This window comes from Thunnus maccoyii, chromosome 2 (genome assembly GCF_910596095.1).
Source record: "Thunnus maccoyii chromosome 2, fThuMac1.1, whole genome shotgun sequence".
Lineage (NCBI taxonomy): Eukaryota > Metazoa > Chordata > Actinopteri > Scombriformes > Scombridae > Thunnus > Thunnus maccoyii.
In genome coordinates, this window is record NC_056534.1 from 10,214,645 (window position 1) to 10,238,566 (window position 23,922).

General features: G+C 38.4%; 2 protein-coding genes across 2 annotated transcripts; both read left to right on the forward strand.

Moving 5' to 3' along the window:
- The first annotated feature begins 79 nt into the window (after positions 1-79).
- Positions 80-7,222, forward strand: pin1 (peptidylprolyl cis/trans isomerase, NIMA-interacting 1). The gene is made up of 5 exons (XM_042395068.1): positions 80-256; positions 3,217-3,299; positions 5,401-5,509; positions 5,607-5,717; positions 6,252-7,222. Exons 1-5 carry the CDS (start codon positions 199-201, stop codon positions 6,359-6,361), a joined length of 471 nt encoding a protein of 156 aa, XP_042251002.1. The 5' UTR covers positions 80-198; the 3' UTR covers positions 6,362-7,222.
- A 5,404-nt stretch (positions 7,223-12,626) lies between these two features.
- LOC121885574 (perforin-1-like) lies at positions 12,627-21,284 on the forward strand. Its single transcript, XM_042395173.1, has 9 exons — positions 12,627-12,957; positions 13,059-13,138; positions 13,601-13,646; positions 13,987-14,129; positions 14,227-14,365; positions 14,470-14,550; positions 14,878-15,374; positions 16,157-16,250; positions 20,915-21,284. The coding sequence occupies exons 1-9, from the start codon at positions 12,688-12,690 to the stop codon at positions 21,128-21,130; spliced, it is 1,566 nt and encodes a 521-aa protein (XP_042251107.1). The 5' UTR covers positions 12,627-12,687; the 3' UTR covers positions 21,131-21,284.
- The last annotated feature ends 2,638 nt before the right edge of the window (positions 21,285-23,922 follow it).

A 23,922-nucleotide genomic window follows, 5' to 3' on the forward strand; every position in this document is an offset into this window, starting at 1 on the left:
GCCCACATGAGCCTATGACAGGACAGAAACACCCGCCCAAAAAAGGGCGGGTCTAATTCTGAAAACAACTCGTGCCGTAAACAAGCCGGAGATTGTCGTGACTCGCCTAGCTGCATCTCAGTCTGTCGCGCGGCAGCTAATACATTTTAGAAATTAAATTTGGACAAAAACGCTTTTGCAAAAAAACAAATAAAATAAATGGCAGACGAGGAGAATCTACCGTCGGGATGGGAGAAAAGAATGAGCCGCAGTTCAGGTAATGAAACAGGAAATCACGAGAGGATAAAAATGCGAGTTTAGCTGAATGACAACATGATGTTTAACTTAGCTCACCGGCTAGCAGCGCGAGCATCGTGTTTATTGCTGACACGAGGCAGATTAAACTTTAACTTAAACCAGGAGAAGCTGAAACTAGTGACTGGACACTCAGAAGTAAGGCTGTGTTATTGTAAATGAGGTGTTTGGCTGTTATTTAGCTTCATGGACGCACTGCTCCATTCAACCTGGCTGCTGCAGGGCCCTGCATGACGTCATTGTGTTCATGTGCCTCACCTGCAGACTGAGCGCGAGCCTCTGCAGGGGTTTAACACACGCACGAGATTGAAGATTCAAGAGGTTTTATTGTCAGATGCATAGGAACACAGCAAGTAGCAACACTGAAGCTCAAGCTCCAATTAGAGTATATACTAAAAAAATTACAGGCTTAAAAACATTTTTGTTCAGGAAGGCTTTTTCATTTTAACTGTTGTTATTTTCTTTATGCTATATGTTTTTAATGCTGTAGAACTTTGAGATTCACTGCAAATCAAAGGTGCAGCACTAATTAAATGCATGGTTATTAAAATTGTATTGCACATAAGTGATGGGTGATAAATACTTCTGATAAAAATGTAAATATTGTGTGGTAGAAAAGAGAATTTGTGTGTGTGTGCTTGGTGGGGGGGTGATTAGCCTAAGTGTGTGTGTTATGTATGTTCACAAAGTCCCAGAGTTCAACCGTCTGATGACTTGCGCATAGCGGCTGCCTCTGAGCCTGCTGAATCTGGCTGCGATGCTTCTATACAGCCTGCCTCACGTGGGGAGGCCAAGCTTTGGACAGTTTAAATCTATTTACATTCAAACCAATTACTGACTAATTAAGTCCCATCACATTGTGACGTCTCTGTCTATCTAAAGAGGCTTTTTCACTATCAGAATTAGAAACAGGTTTATTGCCTAGTAGGTTTGCACATACAAGGAATTTGCCTTGGTGCTGTGATGCATAACAGTCAAAATATACACAAAATTAAGTAATCCTAAATAAAAAAGAATGAAATTTACAATGAATATATGAAATATATTCTAAGTGGGAAGAGCTGCTATAGGTTTAAATTGAAGAGAATGAAATGAAATGTACAGAATGTTGACTATGGATGTGCAAATGTTCATAGTGTAAATAGTATATGCAGAGACAAGTTGATGTAACACTGTGTTGGATCAAGTTTATGAGATTTTACCTTAGTATAAAGTACAGTGTCCATGGGTGGGATAGAGTCCATGTCAGTGGGGGTCCCGGGCCTTGTTAATGAGGCTGGCTGCAGTCTGGAAGAACTGTGTGAAATGTCAAAGTGGTTGTTTGTTGTGATGAATTGACAGAACCATCACAAGCAGTTAGGTTCAACCGTGGGCCAGTTTTTTTCAGCACTATTTATCGAGCTGACGTTTTACATGCACAGTGAAAATACAACCCAATATGTTTTAAATGTGATTTTGTTTGTTTATTTAAAACAAACAATCATGGGATTTACATGAGCCCTGTGTTTACATTGTTATCTACTGTAGATGACGAATAATGTAAAAGATTTGATACAATCTATAAAAGGAAAAACTTAAGCTTTCATTAGAGGTCCATATATTTTTGTTGGGGGGGCCAGATTTGGCCCATGAGCCGCTATTTGTCTACCACTGCTCTACAGAGTGTTTTAGTCTGTTTTGGATCATTACATCTCTGCTCTCATCAACATTTGTTTTTAGGAAAGAGCTCTAATAAAAACCAATGTGCATTACCTACCCAGCACTATATGACGAACAGACAAAGTTAGAGACTATCCGGTGAAGACAGTGGATCATTAGAGCAACTAAAGAGCTGGTTATTTCTCTCAGGAGTTGATGTCCACCAAGACAGCGGTAAAAGTAGAGTAAAATTTTGGACTTAACTTTCATCAGTTGGCTGAAAACATTACTCAAAATGAATGCTAATGTTGTTCCATGTCTGCAGATGTGTAAATAAGCAACTGTTTGCTAAATCAGTTATGGAGGCACTGATCCAAATTTTTAATTTAATTGAGTTTAATTCATCTAAAATCTGAGAAGAACTCGTAGGAATAAGTTTTATGTAAAGTATCAGGTACTGAAATTGAGTTGGCGGCTCATCGTGACTGAGTAACTGATAGTGGAAACCCTTAATTTTATAATGACATTGATAAAGAAACTATTTAATGTAGATTGGTCAAATCATAGTTGATATCTAATCCACTAAATAAGGTCAGTATTGGTGCAGATACTAGGGGTGTAACAGTGCACAAAATTCACAGTTCAGTATGTACCTCGGTACGATTTTGAACAACAGTAACAGTATTACAACAGTATTAATAATCTAATGATGTCATATATAATAATATATCAGTCAGAGGGACCAAACCACTACTTTTACTGCAATACTTTTAACGACATTTTTCCCCCTCAGAATTGGTTCTTTCGACGTTCTGTCTGACAACATCAGAAATCAAATGTTTTTATCGTTGTTCCAAACTGCTTCACTCAAAGGCGGAGTGAAAAGCCGATTGTCACAGAGGGGGGAAGGGGACGAGGAGATGTGGTATTCACTGTTGTTTCACTATGGAGATAACTGAGCATATTTTAATAATAGCGTCGCACTCGGTCAGCGTTATGTGTCTCATGTTTGTCATTGTGACGGCAGCGACACTACAGGGTTCTTCATACAACTGAATGCACTGAACCGTAACATCCATATCGTGACAGTTCAGGATGAATACATGTACCGTTACACCCCTAGCAGATACCGATCGGGGGTATTAGATTGGTGCATCAACACAATTGCCATAACAACTTAAACAAGGTGATGTCAATGTTGTGTTTTCAGCTTGTTCCGCTGCCTCCATGTGTTATAAAAATCAATGAATGCGGCTTTAATGACTCTTATTTTTGCCCCTCCAGGCAAGGTGTATTACTTCAACCACATCACCAATGCCAGCCAGTGGGAACGTCCAGTGGGAGATGGACGTGGAGAGCCAGATAAGGTTATTATGTATAATTTTTAAAAATGTCTCATAAGGATAATGAATGGAGCACTTTGCAAAACAATCGTTACAAAGTGCTTTACAACAAAACAAGATCTAAGAGGCTGCAACCACACCAGCAGCTTTGTAAGGCTGTACTGTGAGGTGCTTGTTAACATTTGTTAATTAGCACTAAACACAGAGCACAGCTGAGGTTGACTTAAAAGCTTTGCAGCAGAGTTTTACACAGCCTGTAATCTGTATAAGGCTTTTCAATTAATTTGATTAAGGCAGAGAATTGCAATTATGAAGAAGTGACAAAATGACGGCATGTGTAACAGTCTCAGTGTCTTTAAAACATAGGTTGAGTCTTTACATTGCTCCTAGTTAATGAAAGTGATGGGTGGACTAAAACTCCTGAACACAGCAAGAACAGTGACATCTGGTGGTTTGCAGAAATTATAGAAATTGACGGGAGCCAAAACACTTCAACGCCTCACTGAGTTCATACTGTACTTTCAATCCCATGAGTGTGCAATAAATGTCTTAAAAGGTTTTTGTGTTGTTTATTTTAATCTATATTCTTTTTAAGAAGTGTATAAGTACACACACATATAATTTAAAGCTACAATGACAATAAAAATAATCGTTCTAGTGGTTTTTTAAGCAGAAAAAACCCAAAATTGCAGTTTCCAACTTCTCAAATGTGAGGATTTGGGATTTTTTTTTGTCTTACTTGATAGTAAAGCAGTAAGATAGTAAATATATTGTATTTAAATTGTAACATTCCATCTCTCACTTTTCCGACATTTTATAGACAAAAGGATTACTTAATGAATTGAGGAAATAAATAATAATGAAAATAATCGTTACAGCCATAATATAATTTTGCAACATGCCACAATAAAATTATTCATAAATGTGTTGTTAATATCGTACATAGACTCTGTGTCCACTGTGCTAATGTGCCTCCTCTTCATGGTCAACATTTAGGCGACATTTCATGTGAGAGGTGATGTAATGTGATTGGAGAATGATATCATCACTTTTTGTTACTTGATATTGACGCTGCAACAAATGATTATTTTCTCGATTAAACGATGAATTGTTGGGTCCATAAAATGATGAAAGATGTCAATCACTGTTTCTCACAGTCCAAGATGACCGACCAACAGTCCACAACCCAAAGATATTCAGGTTATTATCATAGAGGACTAAAGAAACCAGAAAATATTCACATTTGAGAAACTGGAACTAGAGAATTTAGAAATTTTATTCATAAAAATTAAAAAGAATAATCAATTATCAAAAAGCATCATCTGCTTTCCTAGAAAAGTAGTCAGGTATGAACACAGAGGCCCTTCCTGACAAGCTAGCATGACATGGTTGGTACTAACAGATTCCTGATGTCTCCTAGTTTCATATGATACAGCCTCTGAAAGACGGTAATGTCACCCGCGGATACCGGCGTCCTCGGGGAGTAGAAGAGGTTAATGATAAATAACTTATTTCTTCATTGACTGTTTAAAAAAAACATTCATAAGGACGTTGGGGTTGCCAGGTTGTGAAAAATGAACTAGCCTGGTGTTTATTATTCTCTTACAGGTCGACTTGTTGACTTTTTAACCAGCTCTTTAATTCATTTAAACCTTATGACCCCTTATTTTCTGGAAAATAAAATTTCCATTTCATTAACGACTGACCCCTGACCCAATTAATTATTGTCATAGAAGAACTCTCTATAGCTTCTCAACTTTTAAAAGTGCAGGTGGCTTACTGTTAAATGAGAAACTTTCCAGTAAGCCATCAAGTCTGCAGTTATGTTAGCAACAATGAGGTCGTTAGATGGTGCATAATGGAGAGGAGGCCACCCAGAACAGCAAGCTTTGTCACTTTATAATAAGCCATTAACTCAAATAAAAGAGCTCATGAATGTGACACAGGAAGTTATTCTTCAGGACGATGGGAATGAATGAACATAGAAACCCAAAGCTTGTTCTTATTAACAGCTTATTAATCATCTAAAAAGGAATTAATGCTTTATCGACATTAAGAAATCCATTGTTTACAGATTCTGGTGTGCTTTGATTGATTAGTTTTTTGTTTTTTTTCACTCATTCAGGTACGCTGCTCTCATCTCCTGGTGAAGCATAATCAGTCACGTCGTCCATCCTCCTGGCGGGAACAAAACATCACACGATCTAAAGACGAGGCCCTGGAACTCATTCAGAGTAAGGAATGATTGAGGGAGAGGAGAGGAGAGCTGAACTGATAAGGACATCTGATCAACATATTTAATGTGTTCTTTTCTTTCTGTATTCTGTGTAGAGTACATAGAACAGATCAAGTCTGGACAGGAGAAGTTTGAGTCCCTGGCGTCTCAGTTCAGCGACTGCAGCTCGGCTAAGAACGGTGGAGACCTGGGACTGTTTGGCAGAGGTGCACACTCAACGATTTCACACACACACACAGAACAATACACAACCAAGTACAGTCCTATTCACGCATACACAAACAAAAAGAGTTGTGCACATGTGAAAGGTTATAAATAAGTCTGTAGTCAAATTTGGTTCATGAGCATTTTTATAATATTAAATATGTCATCGAGTCTGTGTACTTAGCAGTGCTCGAAACTAAGGATGTCCTGTTGTCCTGGGGACAATTAAAATGAGCACCTAGGACACAAAGATACAGTGTTTGGGACAATTCTGGGACAGTAGAGAAATTTAAAGGCCAAGGCGAGAAGGGCGAGATTCGCTAATGTTAACCAACACATGTATTAAAAAAAATACACATTCGAGTAGTAATTTCAGCATTCGATTAGTATTAATCTTTTTACTATTCGATTTATATTTGACTCCCGAAATTCGTCCCAACAGGCCTAATGTACAGCTCCTTATATGTGTGAATTTTTATTTGAAAGCTAAAATAATTTTATAGCTCTAACGTATCATATCTGTGTTTATCTTTTAGGTCAAATGCAGAAACCTTTTGAAGATGCCTCCTTTGCTCTCAAAGTGGGAGACATGAGCGGTCCTGTTTTTACTGACTCTGGAGTCCACATCATCCTACGCACTGGTTGAAAGGAAGAGGCAATATCCTGTACTTTTCCTTTTGTCTTTTCTTCACAAATACACACACACACACACACGCATACACACACACACATGCATACGCACATACACAGACGGTCCAACTCAACCAGACCTGTGATTTATTTTAGTGACACGCACCACTCAATAAACAAAGCTTATGGGCTGAATCACATTATTTTAAGAGATAATTTTGCTCCATGCACCATCAGACATGTATTACTAACTTAATTACACTGAACATCAACAGTTATTGCAGATTATTCCTGTTAGGAGCTCAAGCTTTTATTAACCATGGCAATGCCATTATATAAAAACATGAGTGCCTGTGACTCTGTTGAAGTGACTGCCCCGAAGAAACAGTTTCACATGATGAGCGAAGTACGAGAATGCATCTGTAAAAGCTTGTTTTGTATGTGCATGTCTGCAAAAAGGACCATTTACTGTATGTTTTCCTTTTCCCATTTCTACACTATGTGTGCCAAAGCAATTCCTCTATCTGTTTTATTGTTTTGGAGCATAGATTCATAAATGTTTAAGATACCTTCTAGCCGTTGCAGACCTCAGCAGTTGGAGAAAGCACTGTTATTCTGGGTTCTCTACATTTAATATTGATTTAAATGGTTTGTCCCTTGCAGATATTCAGAAACAAAGAATAATTTGTTTTAATAATCCACCTTGAAAAGTGCATGTTTACCCCCGTTAAGATATGCAAAGATGGCACAATTGAAAACTTCCAGGATTTAACAATCAGCTGTGCAGCTTTTAAAAGCATCAAGGTCCAGATGAACTGTTTTACTGTTGTATCATTGGGGCTCTTCTTCCATCAATAAAAAATCTCTTTTTTTGTAAGTGTCTTGTGTTGCTTAGTTCCTCTGTTTTGCTCAGGATGAAATGAAATAATGGACATGCTTATTGTTCAAGTACAGGTAGTACTGTCTATTTGTGCCAGAGAGCTGATTACCATGGAAACATACCTGCAGCTGAAGGTGATTTATGATGTTGTATGCACAGAAACAGCAACTTCTACATTGATGAATGAAGTGGGTTTTGATCAATCTTATTCTTGCATCACCAGGCAAAATGACAAAGAAAAAGTAATCCATATCAGGAAATGTTTAACAACATAGTTCTAGAGATGGTTTAGTTGGTTGACCCATCACTTTGGTCCATATTTAATGGCTTGCCATGAAATTTTGTGCAGCCATTCATTGTCTGCTGAGGGTATATCATAATAAGACCTCCTTTGCAATATATAAAACGGATCTGCCGACCAAACAGCACAAAACATTTTGCTATGTAGATCGATGTTTACTGACCACTTGTGCAGTCAGTTTTGCATTTCCTGTACATGCTTCATAATAAAAGGCACACAGTGAGAAGCTTTTACTGTGAAGTACTAACAGCAGGAAATGTTTGGACTGCATGGGCATCAACTTAATACAGTAAATAAGAATGTTTTCAGTTCTTGTAATTTCTGTCCTCTAAAAATCATTCTGTAACCCACATGGTCAACAAAGTTTTCAAATGTATATATTACAGACTTTAGCAAATGTCACAAAGATAACATTAAAAGTCCAATATGTAAAAAGCTTGTTTAAATCTGTAGCCACAGTTCCTTACGAAAAAAAAAAAAATTTATTTCTTAAGTCCACCACATCTAAAAAAAAACAACAAATCACTGAACTTGACAATATACTAGACACTGTAATTTACTAGAAACAAAACAATCTTGGATAATCTAAGCAAAGATATTCAACCCAAGTTGGCGATGAGGTCAGGTCCCCATCAACAGCATCCATTTTGTATCTCAGGTTCAGGTTCTCCTGATGACTAATAATCGAACACTGAATTGACAACAATTATATTACCTTAAAGTACCGTTTTCTCTGTGAAAACTAAGAAACTTACACAATAAAGACAACATTGTTTGTGTGCATATGAACAGGTCTAAGCAGATGGCTGCTGAGGTGCTTGTGTTTAAGCCTAAATATAGAATATAAATATAAAAACAGGCACATAGTATAACCAGCACAACTGCCACAAGAGTATGGAATCAAATAATAGTCATTAATATTTTGAGCTTGTGAAATGGATTGTGAATCTGTAATAAAGTTTTGCAGCTGTAGAAAAATATTTTGTGCATGAGTGAAAACGTTTTGTGCACACAGATATGATTTGCACATGTGTAAAAAGTTTTTTGTAGCTGTAGAAATATTTTGTGTATGTGTAGGAATATTTTCAACAGTGAGGTTTCACAAAGTCTGGGAGACGGACACACACATTTCCTGCCTTTGTGTGCGACAGTGAAGTTGGCAACTGCTGCTGCTGCTCCAGACTGACGGGTAAAAAAAAGCTGTTGAATCCCAAACCGGCTGCGGTGAATTACTTTGGCACCTAGACTGACAGTGATACTATTCAAGTTTGAGATCGCGTGATGCATTTCTTTGGCTCAACCAATCAGCTCACAACTTCATGGCCTAATAAACACTGAAAAGTAACAGCCTGCAGAAGCATGAAGAAACATGGCCATCTTAAATTATTTGAATTCATATGAAAAAAATAATTAACTAATGTTTAAACTAATGTTTAAATTATTTAATTTGCACCATGAATTTGAGGGTTGTATTTGAAAGTACTACAAAATAATCTTCAAATGAGTGATTTTCTTTACAAAAGGGAAATACTAATACTATACTATAATGGTTTCTGCAGTATGATAAATATTACTGTCATTTTCTACAGTAATATTATGGTTACTGCCATTTTCTGCATTAACATAATGGTTTCTGTGATTTTCTACGGTAATGGGATTATTACTGTGATTTTCTACTGTAGTATGTTCACTACTGTGATTTCTACAGTATCATGTTGATCACTGTGCTTTTAGACCTAATACACCGTATTGTTCTTAAAAAATATTCACTGTTCACTATTAACTGTGCAGAAACACAGTAAATTACTATGGATGTCACAGCCATTTTTACAGTGCAGATTCACTGTTTTTAACCAGACAGTGATTCTGAAAGCAAATAAAATATAAAACTTGTGAGTGAGACATTTAAGCTGAATCTGTCATCTGTTTCCACTCCAGGCTAAAACTGTGGTGAATTTGTGATGTGTCAGCTGCAACTGATTTCCAGTATGGGGACTTGTTGATTTCAGTGTGAGGATAGAGGAGCGAGAGAAGAGAGGTGTACCTACAGTTACCAAATGTTGTAGGTAGGACTTTAGGATCCAGTTGATCTTGTGTATTGATAGATGCAGGAGGAGGAGGAACAGATGTGTCAGTGAAATGTGATTTGGTCAGAAAATGTCAAGTAAGGGTGTGGTATGCCTGTTTTTCATGCACCTCTTGTTTGGGGCACACGCTGAGATCTGGGGTAAGTCATATGTGTGTATGAAGTTCAGATAGCAAATTTATATCTTTGTATTTCTCTTAGGAAAGCTGATTTAACACAGCCCTCCCCCTTCAAATATACAGTTAAGGTTATTTAAAGTAAGCCATGGTTTTATGGTAACATCATTTTGCCAAAATGTCATATTTAGTATGACTACTTGTATTTGTTTAGGGAAGCTGAGACATTCCCGGATTAAGTGAATTGCACAACTGAACAGAGTAGCTGAGAATCTGGGGCTGCAAATATATTTTCTCCTGATGCATGCCATGAAATGTTGTTAGATTGTGTAAATACTACACACTGATTGTTGTTGTTCTGTTTGTATAGTGATTTGTAAGCCCTGAGCTGTTCCCGGATTTATTGAGAAATGTGTGTGAGCCAAAGAGGATGTGAAATTATCTTTTACATTGATGTGCTCCCATTTTAAAATGTGTTTCTCTTTTTAAATCCAGTCATGTGTGTGTCTGTGTGAATGCTACAGGTTTTTAATATTTAAGAGATAATGCTAACGCTGGTCCTTCTCCTGTTTCCTGGTGGCAGCCAGTGGGTGCACTGGGAACTGCTTCATGTGGATGTATATTGAAGTTGGTGTGTAGTGGTAGTTTGGGTGTGGTCACCTTTAGGTTGGGTGAGTGGTGTAATGGTTATTCCTTTGTTATCTGCCTTTGGTACCACACTATGCTGCTTCTTCCGACTGTCTTCTTTTCCTTCAGGCTTTCCCTTAGTAGGACCAGCAGATAATTTTATGACATAATAAACCTGCTTAACAGCGCTTGCACTGGTTATTTTGATTGCTGTGTTTATTTAGAACTAGATGTAGCTGTATGCATTGTTACATTTGGTTACAAGCTTCAGGCTACACAAATTTCTGGGAAATCTATCAAATAGTTGAGATATTCCAGTCTGGACTAAAGAGGTGGACTGACTGACTAATGAACCGATATCGCCAATCGTAGAGCCAAAAATAACATAGTGAAACTGCATGTACAGATATCCATGTTTTCAATATATTATATTCACTTCTGTTTCTGACAGACTGACTAATTTGCAGAGATGAACAGTCAGACCTCTCCAAAACTGAACATAATTTCAACCAGTGGGTAGCTGACCTGATGCAGGATTCTGGCGTAACTCCAGAGTGCAAAAGAGGACGGAGACAGGAAGTGGAACAGAAAGTGGGGGGAAAGAGGGCAGGGAGGGGAAAATACTTTAGCCACTGAAGTAGGAAATAACCAAACAATTGCCCCCATCAGATGAAATTAAAATTAATTTTGCATTACTTCTACTATGCATTTTTTCTGTCAATTATCCCTCCGAGCATGTTTTTCTTTTTTCATAGCAGTAACTTAATGCATTTCCTTAAAGCTGTACACAATAGGTCATTCCTGCTTCATTTCTACTATCCTTATCTCCTTTGATTTGTTATTCCCCTCTTTTACTCATAAGTTGCCATCCTCTGCTTGTCTCTGGTGGTTATTTTTTTGATGACTGGAAGTGGGGCAGCAATATCAACGTTATGGGCATTAGGAACAGGTAGAAACCTCTTTCTACCGTCTACTGAAGATGCCAACAGTAGACTGAGAATAATGTTTCTGGACAGCAATAGAAATCTATGGCACAGAAAAATAAGATATAGCCATCATGCTTTGACAACTCCAGAAACACTAGACAGAATGATGAAGTCATTGTTGGTTTTGGTCTTCTCAAAAAGAAAAATATAGAATATCACCAGCGTTATCCTTTAACAACTTTGCTGAAACAGCAGATTTCTCCCTCAGTAACAACACACATCAATTACCAGTAAAAGCTACAATGCTCACTAGAGGGCGCCTTTTACACAGCATCCCTCTGCTTGAATCGTCACTGTCCTTATTGTAAATATCAGAAATACCATGAAAACTATGTCTGCTGAGTGGACCAGCTGTGCAGTTATGAAAAATGTTGCCAGTAAAACATGACACACAAATCCAAAGAGTTATGGTATGGCATCATTGCAGCTTATTTCAGGGAAATATGCTTTAATATCATGCTTTTCCAATACATCTTAAAATTACTTAATTACATTATTTAAAGAATTGTTTGTGCTTTTGAGAGTTTCTCATTATGACAAAGCCTGTCTTAACTGTTGGGCTATTATACAGGAAATATGACCACAATGTTTTCTGTTACCTGCAGACTTGACAATCACAACATCCTGGGACTGACTGAGACACACAAAAGAGAAACATTGAGAAACCCCGCTGATACCTGAAGAGGTAATCATAAACATGAACATAAGAAACAAAAAATAAACATGTGCATGATGAACATTTAAAGGATTAATTCAACCAAATTTACAAAAAAATGCTATATATTAATTCCCACTCACCTACAGTAGTATTTACTCATGCAGATTTATTTTAATTTTATTTAGTTTTGATGAAATAATCTTACGGTCAACTTACTGCCTTATTTAGAGCTTTCTATTGCATCTCACAGTCTTCTTTGGGAGGCGGAGTAGGCTCAGTTCTCATCACGTTTTATCTGATTTTCACTTGTGGTGCTTAACACATCATGACATCTGACAAACTCAAGTGTGACATGTCTCTGACATTTTAGTTTTCTGTGGAATTTGGAAAGAAGGAGGAGAAGAAAGAGGAAGAAGAGTCCATTACACAGGTTGATGAGCATTATGATAAAGACATGAAACAAGGCCTACAGTTTGATAAATTGTCACAAGATATACAAACTTAATACACGGATACATAGAGGTAAAACTACATTTTCATCCTGCAACAGGGTAATAAAGAAACAAACATTTGTAGTTCTTATTGTCTTCATTAATAAATATGTGTAGCTGAAATGACAGTCACTGATTTCCTTTTCCACTGTCTCTGTCTTTCTCTGAAACATTTCAGTGTCTCTTTGCCTCCAGCCATGCTCTCCATTTCACCTTCTACCCCTCTCTACCTGAGTTTCCTCCTCTTTCTTTCGTACCACTCCTCTGTTCTCTCCTGTAAGACTGGGACCCGCAGCCAGTGTGAGTCTGCTCCCTTTGTGCCAGGCCACAACCTGGTGGGAGAGGGCTTTGATGTGGTCACCCTGCGGCGAAAAGGAGCCTATTTGGTTGACGTGAGGACCTACTTAACTCCAAGTGGCACCTGTACTGTCTGCTCCAACCCTCTTCAAGGCAACAGGCTGCAGAAAGTAATTTAAATCAGAAAGGAACAAACACAGACTGCAGATATTAAGCAGAAACTTAGAGTCTTCATGTGTAGATGCTGATCATGCTTTTCTCACCTTTTCAGTTGCCAGTCTCTGTAGTGGACTGGCGTGCATTCAACCGATGCAATACTGACCTCTACGGCAGTGTACACAACTCCATTAGGTATGTTTTACACAGCATCATAATCACTGAAAGGATTATATCATCCATTTTCATATTTTTAATTAGGTCAGTCTTAATTTGTGTCAGTCTTTACTGAACTGAGCCTTTTGGGGTTTCTCCTCTTATTTGACTTATTATTTAATCCAATCAGTGTCTCTGCATGAAATCTGGCATCAAAGTGACACAACCTGAAATGTACTGAAAAATGAGAGTCATTCCTCTTTATAAGCATTTGAGTGTTTGTGATTACTATCAAACCACACAGACTCATGCAGCCACAGTCTTCCTTAACAGTTGTCCTTAATTGTTTCCTAAATTGTTGACATTTATCACATATTTATTACAGTTGAAAATCCCTATTTTCTTTTCACTTGTCAATATAAATTTTGACAGACTGAAAAAAATTACTTTTGACACGAAGGAGTTTTAATGATGATTTTCTCCCATAAATTGTGTCCACAGCTCACTGATTAACACTTACACCTCCCAGGACAGTAATGACTGGAAGGTAGGAAACATTTCACTGCTATTGTTCACATTCAATCACCACTGGAGTGTTTTTCCTACACCTATTTTGTAGAAACAGTCATATTGCAGTACAAAACCTAAGACCACAAAGAGCTGATATTAGATTTTGAAGCACCATGTTTCCTAAATAAGGTGCACATAATGTTCTTTTCAATTTGTGTTCTTCATGTAAGTCCTTAATGCTTACAGAGCACTATATTAAATTAGAAATATTTCCAAATAAACAATGGTTTTATAACTGAATGGTCATATTTAATGCACTATATTGTGGTGATTATAGTTGGAACATCAAACAGATTACGATCTATTGTCTTCATCAGGTTGGCCTAGATTTAAAGTTAAATAAGTCAGTCAACCTGGATATAGGGGGAACATGTTCACCCGCATATGACTTTGCTACAAAAAGGAACGGAGAGGACCGCTACTCCTTCAGCTTACACAGGGTCACCTGTAGCCATTACAGGTAAGGTGTGAAGACCCCTGCATCACCACAGAATAACTGATTTTTCAGTTATGCTTGTATACACAGATAATTTACTAATGTGTCTCTTTGAGTCTAGTTACCGTGTGTCAAGCACACCGCCCCTCAGCCCTGAGTTCAGTAAGGATTTGGAAAGACTGCCAAGCTCCTACAACTCCTCAATCAGGGCTCAATACAGTAAACTCATACGTATCTATGGCACACACTACATCCGCCAGGTTAAAACACACACACACATACACCATATTTATTTCCTTATTTCACAAATAAATAACAATAATCACTAATTTTTTTGTCTCAACAACATTGTACTTCATTTTAGGTTCATCTTGGGGGACGACTAAGGCGAGTCACAGCTGCACGTACCTGTTTGTCCACACTGAACGGGCTCTCCTCAGATGAGGTTAGTAGTACACGTGTCTGGACACAGTAACCAAACTGCATATTTGTACACACACTCCATATGCACACTATCACACATGTTGTTACACTGCCTTGAAAGAAAGAGTTAAGCACATTCAAACAAACACTGATGTAATGTTTGTTAACCTCACATTATGTTGTTATGTTTGTTTGCCTCATGATATCTCCAATTGTGTGTCATTTACTGGGGGGATGAACGCCATTCTTCCAAAAGATATTCCCTCATTTGGTGCTTTGATGATGGTGATGGAGAGTGCTGTCGACTATTGGCCATAAAAAACATGTTATTTCTCCTCCTGTCCTCCAGGTGCACTCCTGCTTATCACTTGGTCTCTCTGTAGGCCTTGGGAAACTGAAATTATCCAGTAACCAAAAGTCTTGCACCAGCGTCCTAGAGAACCAGGACTTCTGCACCTCGTACCACTCTGGTCTCCACCAACATTACACAGAGGTGGTAGGAGGCAATTTGTGGTCAGGAGAGTTTTCACTCACTCATAACGACTCCCTGGGCTATGAGAACTGGCTGAAAACCCTCAAGGACCAGCCGGACATTGTTTGGTACTCCCTCAGACCAATGTATGAGCTGGTGCCAAATGAGTCACAGAAGGCCGGGATGAAGGCTGCCATTGAGCAGTACATAGCAGACAACGCTGTGAGTAATTCACCCCGAGAACCAGATTGTGGGTGGCACATTCCCAACCTGGCTTCCAACTGCTGTCCTCAACAGACCTGGAGAGGAACACTGGAGGTGACCATCATCCGAGCCTGGGATCTGTTTGGAGATCTAACTGGCAACACTGATGGGTATGTAGAGTAAATGCCCATTAACAGTGTGTGCAGTCTGAGATGAAAGTTGACAATTGTGAGAGAAATTTGGTCAAATCTTTGGTCATCAATCCAAAACGATGGTCCTAAATCACACCGTGAGACCACTCAGCCAATTTGAAGCTTTGGTGACCAAAGACAGCCTGCAAAAAAGTGTCCAAAATGTAGGACAAAATTCTCACATAGTGACTGCTGCTATGTACCACATCTGCAAATCATCGCAAATCATCTCAAATCATCGGAAGAACATAAAATGAAATGAAGCAGAATAAACTGGCCAGCATGACATTGCATGAGTGCTGTTTTTGAATAAAGTTTAGGCAACATGCGCACACACAAACCAAAACGATGGAGGCAAAATAAAAAAGAAGTTTGTGGGACTTACTCGCATTCTTTGCTACATTTTCAAAACATAAGAGTGTCGGAGATGGATGAAACGAGCTGACAATGTGCCTCTGCCCTCGTTCTTTCTTTCTATATACATTGTAACACTAAGAATCACCAATTATTCATCACACAATCTGACTTTTCTCAAATGCTATTGTGACATAGACTCTGACACAGATTGTGACTAAGAGTTTATTAGAAACATCTGTTGCACTGTGATGTGCAATAAATTTACACAATCGTTGTTCTTGAACAATCTTAAAGCACCTTAAAGCTGGGAATGAAATCTGAGGCTGCTGAGAGGGCTCAGACAATATGAACATGATACATGTAACATTAATTACTTCTTTTTCCTTATTTTCTCTAATTCTCAGGTATGCTGAGATGTGGTATGGTTCCATCTACCGAAGGACTCATATGATCAATTCAAACGACCCTAGGTGGGATGCTCTTTATAATCTGGGCAAGGTCAGTAAATATTCTCAGTACTTCTGTTTACAGGTGTTGGGGAGTACTACTGCATCATGTGAAAAAAGTTGTATAAAGCCATTTGTGGCACCAGAGGAAGCTGCACATTCTGATAAATTGCCTCAAATAATGTCACTTGAGTCAGCATCAGTTAGTGCTGAAGACAAGAAATTTGGGGGTGTGGAGTTAGAAAGTGAGAATACCAGGCCTCTTTAGCCTCCTCATCTCTGCTTGAGTCGAGTGGCTATGATGGCAATGTGCATGTAATATAAAAGACGAGTGCTCTGGTTCTGCTTCATCGTTTTTAATCCTTTTTTAAAAAAACTGTCCTGGTGCCCTACTGCGTGTGCAATATGTAAGATGTGTTTGGTAGCTTCTCCTGAGGAATGTGACATTTTAAAACATATTTTACTTGTGCAAGCTTGTTTTTTCAGCAACTCTGAGTGATGGCTCTGCTAACAGTAACTGTGGTCATTCTCCAACATACTCTTGGAATTGGTTACATTGTCAGGATGCGCAAAGTTGAACTTATCTAGAGTACGCCGTAGAAAGCCTCAGCCATCGCCTGACTGCCCGAGCTCTCTTGAGAAGTCGCCTGATGCTAATGAAGCTCTGCCTTTAAGTATCAAGCTAATGATGACTGAAATGCATACTGATATTGTTAATAAGCTTTACTCCATCATCACAGAGAAATTACTGCAGCTATTGAAACCCTTTTAGAGCAAATTGGAATAACTCAGTGAGACTGTTGCAAACCTTCAACACTCAGCCAACAACAATAGCAGTCAACTGGCTGACCTTGAAGCCAAAGTTTACAAATTGACCACTTTGGCTGACTCTCTGTCCAAGGAATGTGAAGATCTGGGGGCGCGTTCGTGTTGGAACAATATTTGGATCGTCAGTATAACTTGTGTATAACTCCTTCCATAAAACTTTTTGGCATCAGCTGGTTCCATCACTTTTACACAAGTATAATGAATCTTTTAATTGGTTGCCTTCTCCAAACCCTGTGCTTGCGAATATTTCTCTGATACTAAAGAAGGGCAAAGACCCACTCCTTTGTACCTCATATTGATCAATTAGCCTCTTAAATGTAGATTTTAAATCGCCTTGAATCTTTCCTTCTGACTATCTATTTAGCCGACCAAACAGTGCTTCTTTGTAACAGGCATTATTTCTCTAATCTTAGACATGTTTTCAACACTATTTATCATCCCCCAATTTCAAACACTCAAGAATTGCTTGTCTCTCTTGATGCAGAGAAAACATTCAACATAGTTGAGTGGGGCTGTCTTTTCTACTCTCTATGAAAATTTGGCTTTGGTAAAAATTTCATTTCATGGATTAAATTACATCTTCCTAGGCCTCTCCCAGGTCAGAACTAATACTGTGCAGTCTGACTAGTTTTACCTGTTTCACTCTGCTCGCCCAGGTTGCCCTTTAAGCTCCATATTATTTATAATTGCCATTGAACCCCTATCAAAAGCCCTTCAATATAACCCTGCTATTTCTGGAATCTGCAGATATGAGATAAACCTGCAGTATGGAACTTTTACACATAAATGAATGTCCGTTACATTCAAGCCCTTGCCAGATGAGTTCACACAATTCTGATTAAGCCTATCACCGACAGATAAATTTCTCTGTATTTCACAGTATACAGAGTTTTTAAATCTCATGTCGGGCATGACATTCCCACACTGGCTGTTTGGCTGTCAATTTTGCAGCTTTTCTAGACTTTCCAAATGTTATCAGACTGAATGGATCAAAGTCTGATGGTGAAACAAATCATTTTGTCTGGGTTGTTTGACGCTCAAAAGAATTTATCCACCGTTTTACAGCCACAACAGCAGGTTACGGCCAGTGGTCTGCTGGCATACTGGTACAAAGTCCATTGGGGTGTTTCTGGGCCGGTGGACCGTCAAAACACATCCATTTTTATCGCCCATCTCTGTGTGCCTGTCATTCGGGGTGCGCATGTGAGCATGCTGCATGCCTGTGTCAGGCCATATTCAGACAAAATCAGGTGTTGAGTGCATTGCTGCAGGGTTGAGCGGAGGTGTGTGGGAGTGTTTGTGCTCTAGAACGTAACCACTGTGAAACAATCAGAAAAAAATTTTTATTGATGTGATTCACCGGCTTTCTCGCCACTCCCTCTATTCATTCACTCCCTAGCTCACTCAACCACAGCTAATCTCTCTCCCTCTCTCTCTTTTTCTCTCATCTTTTTTAAATGAGTCAGGAAGTCGACAGAAAAGTCTAACTTTACTTTTAAAATGATCAAACGAAGAGAAATGTCCTCCCCTCATCCTAGTAACATCTTTGTACTCAGGCAATCACAGCTGAGTGCCCCCCTTTACTCTCACTGCCAGAAGGGGGAGACAAAAGTCCTGCACTCCAGCTTTAAGGTCTCCCTTTATGCTGATGATCTAATTTCGTTCTTCTCCAACCTGACGGTTTCGATCTATGCCGCCTTGGCCACTCTTCAATCATTTATATTTTTGGCTATAAATTGAACCTTAGCAAAAGTGAGATATTGCCTATTAACAACTCATTAGCATTAGAATCTTAAAATACTGGCTGTGCTATGACGCCTTTACACCCCATCCCCCCCTTTGGTTTTCTATGGAGTCAAATTCTGCTTGACCAGTGTTTCTTAGTGCTCTTCTTCATTCTTTATTTGTTCCCACAGCCTCTGTCTTGTTTAAAAATGTTATTGTGAGAGTGTCACTCAGGATCTGGCCTCAATTTATTTTTCCCACCCTCTCTTGTAGCTGATGCTTTATTTACTGTGGTCCAGGTTGGGTATTTGCAAATTTAAAGATCTATATATTGATAATATATTTGCCTCCGTTCAACAGCTCTCTGATAAATACTCACTACCTAAGTTACATTACTACAGATATTTGCATATCTGTTCTTTTTTCCGCTCTAGATTTCCTGGATTTCGAGCTTTACCTATGGATACACCCCACAATGACTTCTTGACATCAGCAAACTTTTGTTTAAAGAATTAATTTCACTGGTTTACAATAGCATTCGTCTAATACGTCTGCAAACATCTAACCCACTTATGGTCCTGTGGGAGGAAGACTTGGGAGAAGAAATTTCTAATGAACTATGGTCTGATATTTTGCATCAGGTTCATAATTCTTTTTGTGAAAGGCATGCTCTTATACAATACAAAGTTGTGCCCCATACCCACTACACCAATGCTAGATTATCTAAAATCTTCAGCAATGTTTCTCTTGCATGTAATCACTGTCAGCATTCCCCGATAGACCTCATGCACATGTTCTGGCTATGTCCAGTTTTAAGTAACTACTGGACAGAGATTTTTAAAACAATCTCAGACATTATTGTAGAAAGCGTTGCACAAAATCCGCTCACAGCTTTGTTCAGGATCTCTCACTTTCCCTCTCTGTCTTCATTTTTGTTGGATTATTGATATTCTTTACTTCTTTAAGATGGAAAAAAATTAGACTTACTTTAAAGAGTTCATCCGATAAGTTCCTGAAAGTGCTCCCTTTTTTTGATTATGTCAAAAGGGTTAATTTTCCACGTAACAAATATTAGAAGATACAACCTACCATCATAGCTTGCTCCTTCCCTGTCCATATATAATGTGAGATGTGACCCTTTTATTCAATTCAGTTCAATTGAACACAACTTTATTAATCCACAAAGGCAATTTAATTTTGCACATAAGTGAAAACAGACAGGAAAATCATAATAAGATAAAGATAAAAATAAATAAATAAGGAAATTGTCCACTAGGGGTGTGCCTGAATACAAATACATTATTCGGCAAAGCACAAATAATGTTTTTTTTTTTATGAATATTTGTTTCATACAAATATTTTAAAAATTATTTGTTTTCCGGAAGAAAAAAAAACATGTTAAATACCAGCACACAGGTCGGTTACATCACTATCTCAGTCTCTCTCCTCTGCTCCACTGTTGCGCATTTCCTAATTTGGATATCACTCCCAGAGTTGGGGATGTTCCCCGGAGACAAAGCTGAACTACTGACACAAATGAAGTGCTCCCAAGAGAACACTTCTTGAACACTTATTGTAACACTTTAATTTTCTAAAATATAATAATAAAAAATAATAATAATAATAATTTTTCTGCCTCAACAAATACAGATACAAATACAAATACTGGGCCCTCTGCACATCCCTATTGTCCACATGACAGATAGGCATTTAAGTATTTCATGCACCAAGCTCCAGATAGAGCACAAGCTGTCCTTCAGTTCCTTGTTCACCAGGCGGATAGCTTGGGGTGAGGGAGTATCAGGAACTGAGGGTGAAGGACATGGGTACTTTCCCCCATGATGTCGTGGGCCTTTACCCTGACCTGCTGCTCACAGAATTCATTTACTCTCCTTTTTCTTTCTCTTCATCTTTTTCTTTTCCTTGAACTTTCTTGATGTAATATTTTTATAATTGTTATTATCAATATGTTACTACTGGTTTGTTATTTTATTTAATGACTTCATTATTCTGTTTTATAATTGTAATAAATAAAAGTGGGGAAAAAACTGTCCATTGTGAGTGTGGCAGTGCTTTAAAAGTACAATGCTAAATCAGTGGAGTACTCTCAGGATGATCTTCGACTCAACCTTGTATTTTTCATTTTTTTATTCTTTTATAAAGGTGGATACAAGCTTAACTTTGAAGTTTGAGATCTGGGATGAAGACTCAACGAGTAATGACGACCTTCTGATATCATGTCAGACGAAGCCGAAACAGGGGTCATACAACCTTAACTGTTCATCATCACTAGGCAGCTTCGAGGTCAAGTACACGCTGACCTGTGACCCTCACCTGACTGGAGACAAGTGTGATCGTTACAAACCATCTCCACGTTGAGAAATGCATTTTTGGAGTCATGCTATTCACAAATGCCAATGGCTTTACTTTAACTGAGTGTAATATCTGAGTAGTTGATCATTTAACAGGTAATAATGGAACAAAAAAAGTACTTTCTGTGAGTGATGAAACAAAATGATGATTAGTAAGATGATGATTACATGTCAGTTTAGTGCTCACTAATTAACTACTGAGTATCAATTATATAGGGAGTAGTAAATGTGTGAACAAGACAGTCTTGTTAGACATAGTCCAGTCTGTCTTTCTTGTAATAACTATGTAATTAACGGCCTGTAAATTAAAAGATTAACACATAAAGTTTACTTGTTTGAGAGAGTTGTGCATTAGAATTCCTGTTTAATTATGTTCTCAACAACATCTCAGAGATGATAATGGAAACAAACATGTAGCTGAATGTGCCTACAGGATAGGTTCACAATTTTTCAAGTCTGTCTTTAAACAAGTCAGATGCCCCTACGAACACTGAAGGAGGTTTTCCTCACTGTAATCATTCCTCCTGCCCATAAACAGCTGTAGCCGGGTGGTAAATTGATTCAGATGTTATTTTCCACTTAGGTGAGATAGCTCTCAAAGTTGTTTGAATGTCGAATACAGTAAATGATTCAAATGTGTTTCTTACTGACAGATAACAGACTCTCCTCTCTCCAACTTTAAGAAAATTGTTCATGGTTCTTTTGTTGACCCACAATTAACACAGATGCACTGTTTTTAACTAGACGATGAATCAGAAAACAAATAAAATATAAAACTGGTGATATACTTGAGTTTAATCTGTAATGTTTCCACTTTGAAGTGATGTTTTGACGTATCAGACCAGTCTGATCAGTTGCAACTGATTTCCAGTAAGGGGAGGTGTCAATTTCAGGGTCAACTGAGGATAAAGGAGCGAGGAAAGATCAAATAAGGGCAGCGGGGTTTACCTACAGTTACCAAATGTAGTAGGTGGATCTTTAGCACCCAATTGATCTAGTGTATTGATAGATGCAGGAGGAGGAGCAGACGTGTTAGTGGAATGTGCTTTGGTCAGAAAATGCCAAGTTCAAGGGTGTGGTATGCCTGTTTTTCATGCACCTCTTGTTTGGGGCACACACTGAGATCTGAGGTAAGAGATTTGCTGTGATTTTAAAGTGTCATATGTGAAGTTCAGATAACAAATTTATATCTTTGTATTTCTCTTAAGAAAGCTGATTTAACTGAATGTGAAAGCTGAATGTGTTTTTTCCTGATTTATCCATGAAATGTTCTTCGATTGTGGTTGATTGTTGTTCTGTTTGTGTGTTGACTTGTAAGCCCTGAGCTGTTCCCAGAGGACACACAGACCTATAACTGCTTGGGTTGTGTGAACCTAAATTTCTGGTATTTATTGAGAAATGTGCATAAGCCAAAGAGGTTGTGAAATTGTAATTATTTTACATTGATGCTGTGCTTCCAGTTTCAATTGTCTTTGTCTTTTCCAGTCGTGTGTATGTGTGTGTGTGTGTGTGTGTGTGTGTTTGTGTGAATGCTGCAGGTTTTTAATATTTTAAAGATAAGACTATCATTGGTCCTTCTGTCTTTCTGCAGGGTTTCCTGGTGGCAGCCAGTGGGTGCACTGGGAATTGTGGGCACACTGTGTGTGTGATACCTGGATTTACAGTGAAGTTGGTGTGTAGTGGTAGTTTGGGTGTGGTCACATTTAGATTGGGTGAGTGGTGTAGTGGTTCCTTTATCATCTGCCTTTGGGACCACACTGTGCTGCCTCTTCTGACTGGCTTCCTTCAGTCTCTGCTTTAGTAGGACCTGCAGATAATTTTTAAATTAATTTTATGACATAATAAAACTGCTTGTAAGAACGCTTGCACCGGTTATTTTGACTGCTGAGTTTATTTAGAACTAGATGTGGCTGTATCCATTGTTACATTTGGTTTCAGGCTTCAGGCTGTGCCTCATTTGTAAATGCGCACAGCATCTCTCTTACAGGGGAAACACACTTATCATTTCATCTGCTTGAGTTTATCATTTAATAAACTCAAGCAGGTCTCTTTCAACGTCACAGTTGGTTTAGTGCCAAATTCCATCTTTTTGCTATGATCCTTCCACTACAGCTCAACAGGGAAACAAAAAGTGGGAAGAAGTGTAACTTGATTATTTAAATCTCCAGAGACGCCGTCACTTCACTCAGTAAGGAACCTTCCTACGCAAAAAAGACTATTCGACCACAGTCCAGTTTTCAGCCATGTTTTTGCTCCACAATTCCTGACAAATACTCTATTATCTCATGGCTAGATGAAAGTGTAAAACATTGATGAGCAATTATGTCGTGGGCCACCACTTCCTCAACCAGACAATACTGGCAACTAATGATGATGATAAACACACAAAACTGCAACCTTTTATGATATGGCTGGCCTTATTCTATATTTTTCTTAATCTTACTAAATCCCTAAAAAAAACACCACAACTATCAAAGCATTTGTCTGTCTCTTCCCTAAAGTGTCTGTGGCACTCATCGCCAAGCCTATTATCTCCTACTGTAGACGTAACAGTGGGCGTGGACACACACCTCTCTCATCTGTTGTGAAATCAGGAAGAGGATGAGGGAGAAATCAAACCTCAGCCACATTCTTTTGGAAAATTAATACAGCAATGAAAACAATTTTGCCCACCGATAATTCTCCCTACGATGTCGCTCTGCTAGCTACGGTTATAGTCACTCACAATCACATTTGACAGATACATTTTTGATGAGTCATCAAACATTTGAAAATGTTTTACAGGAAGAAAAGAGACTG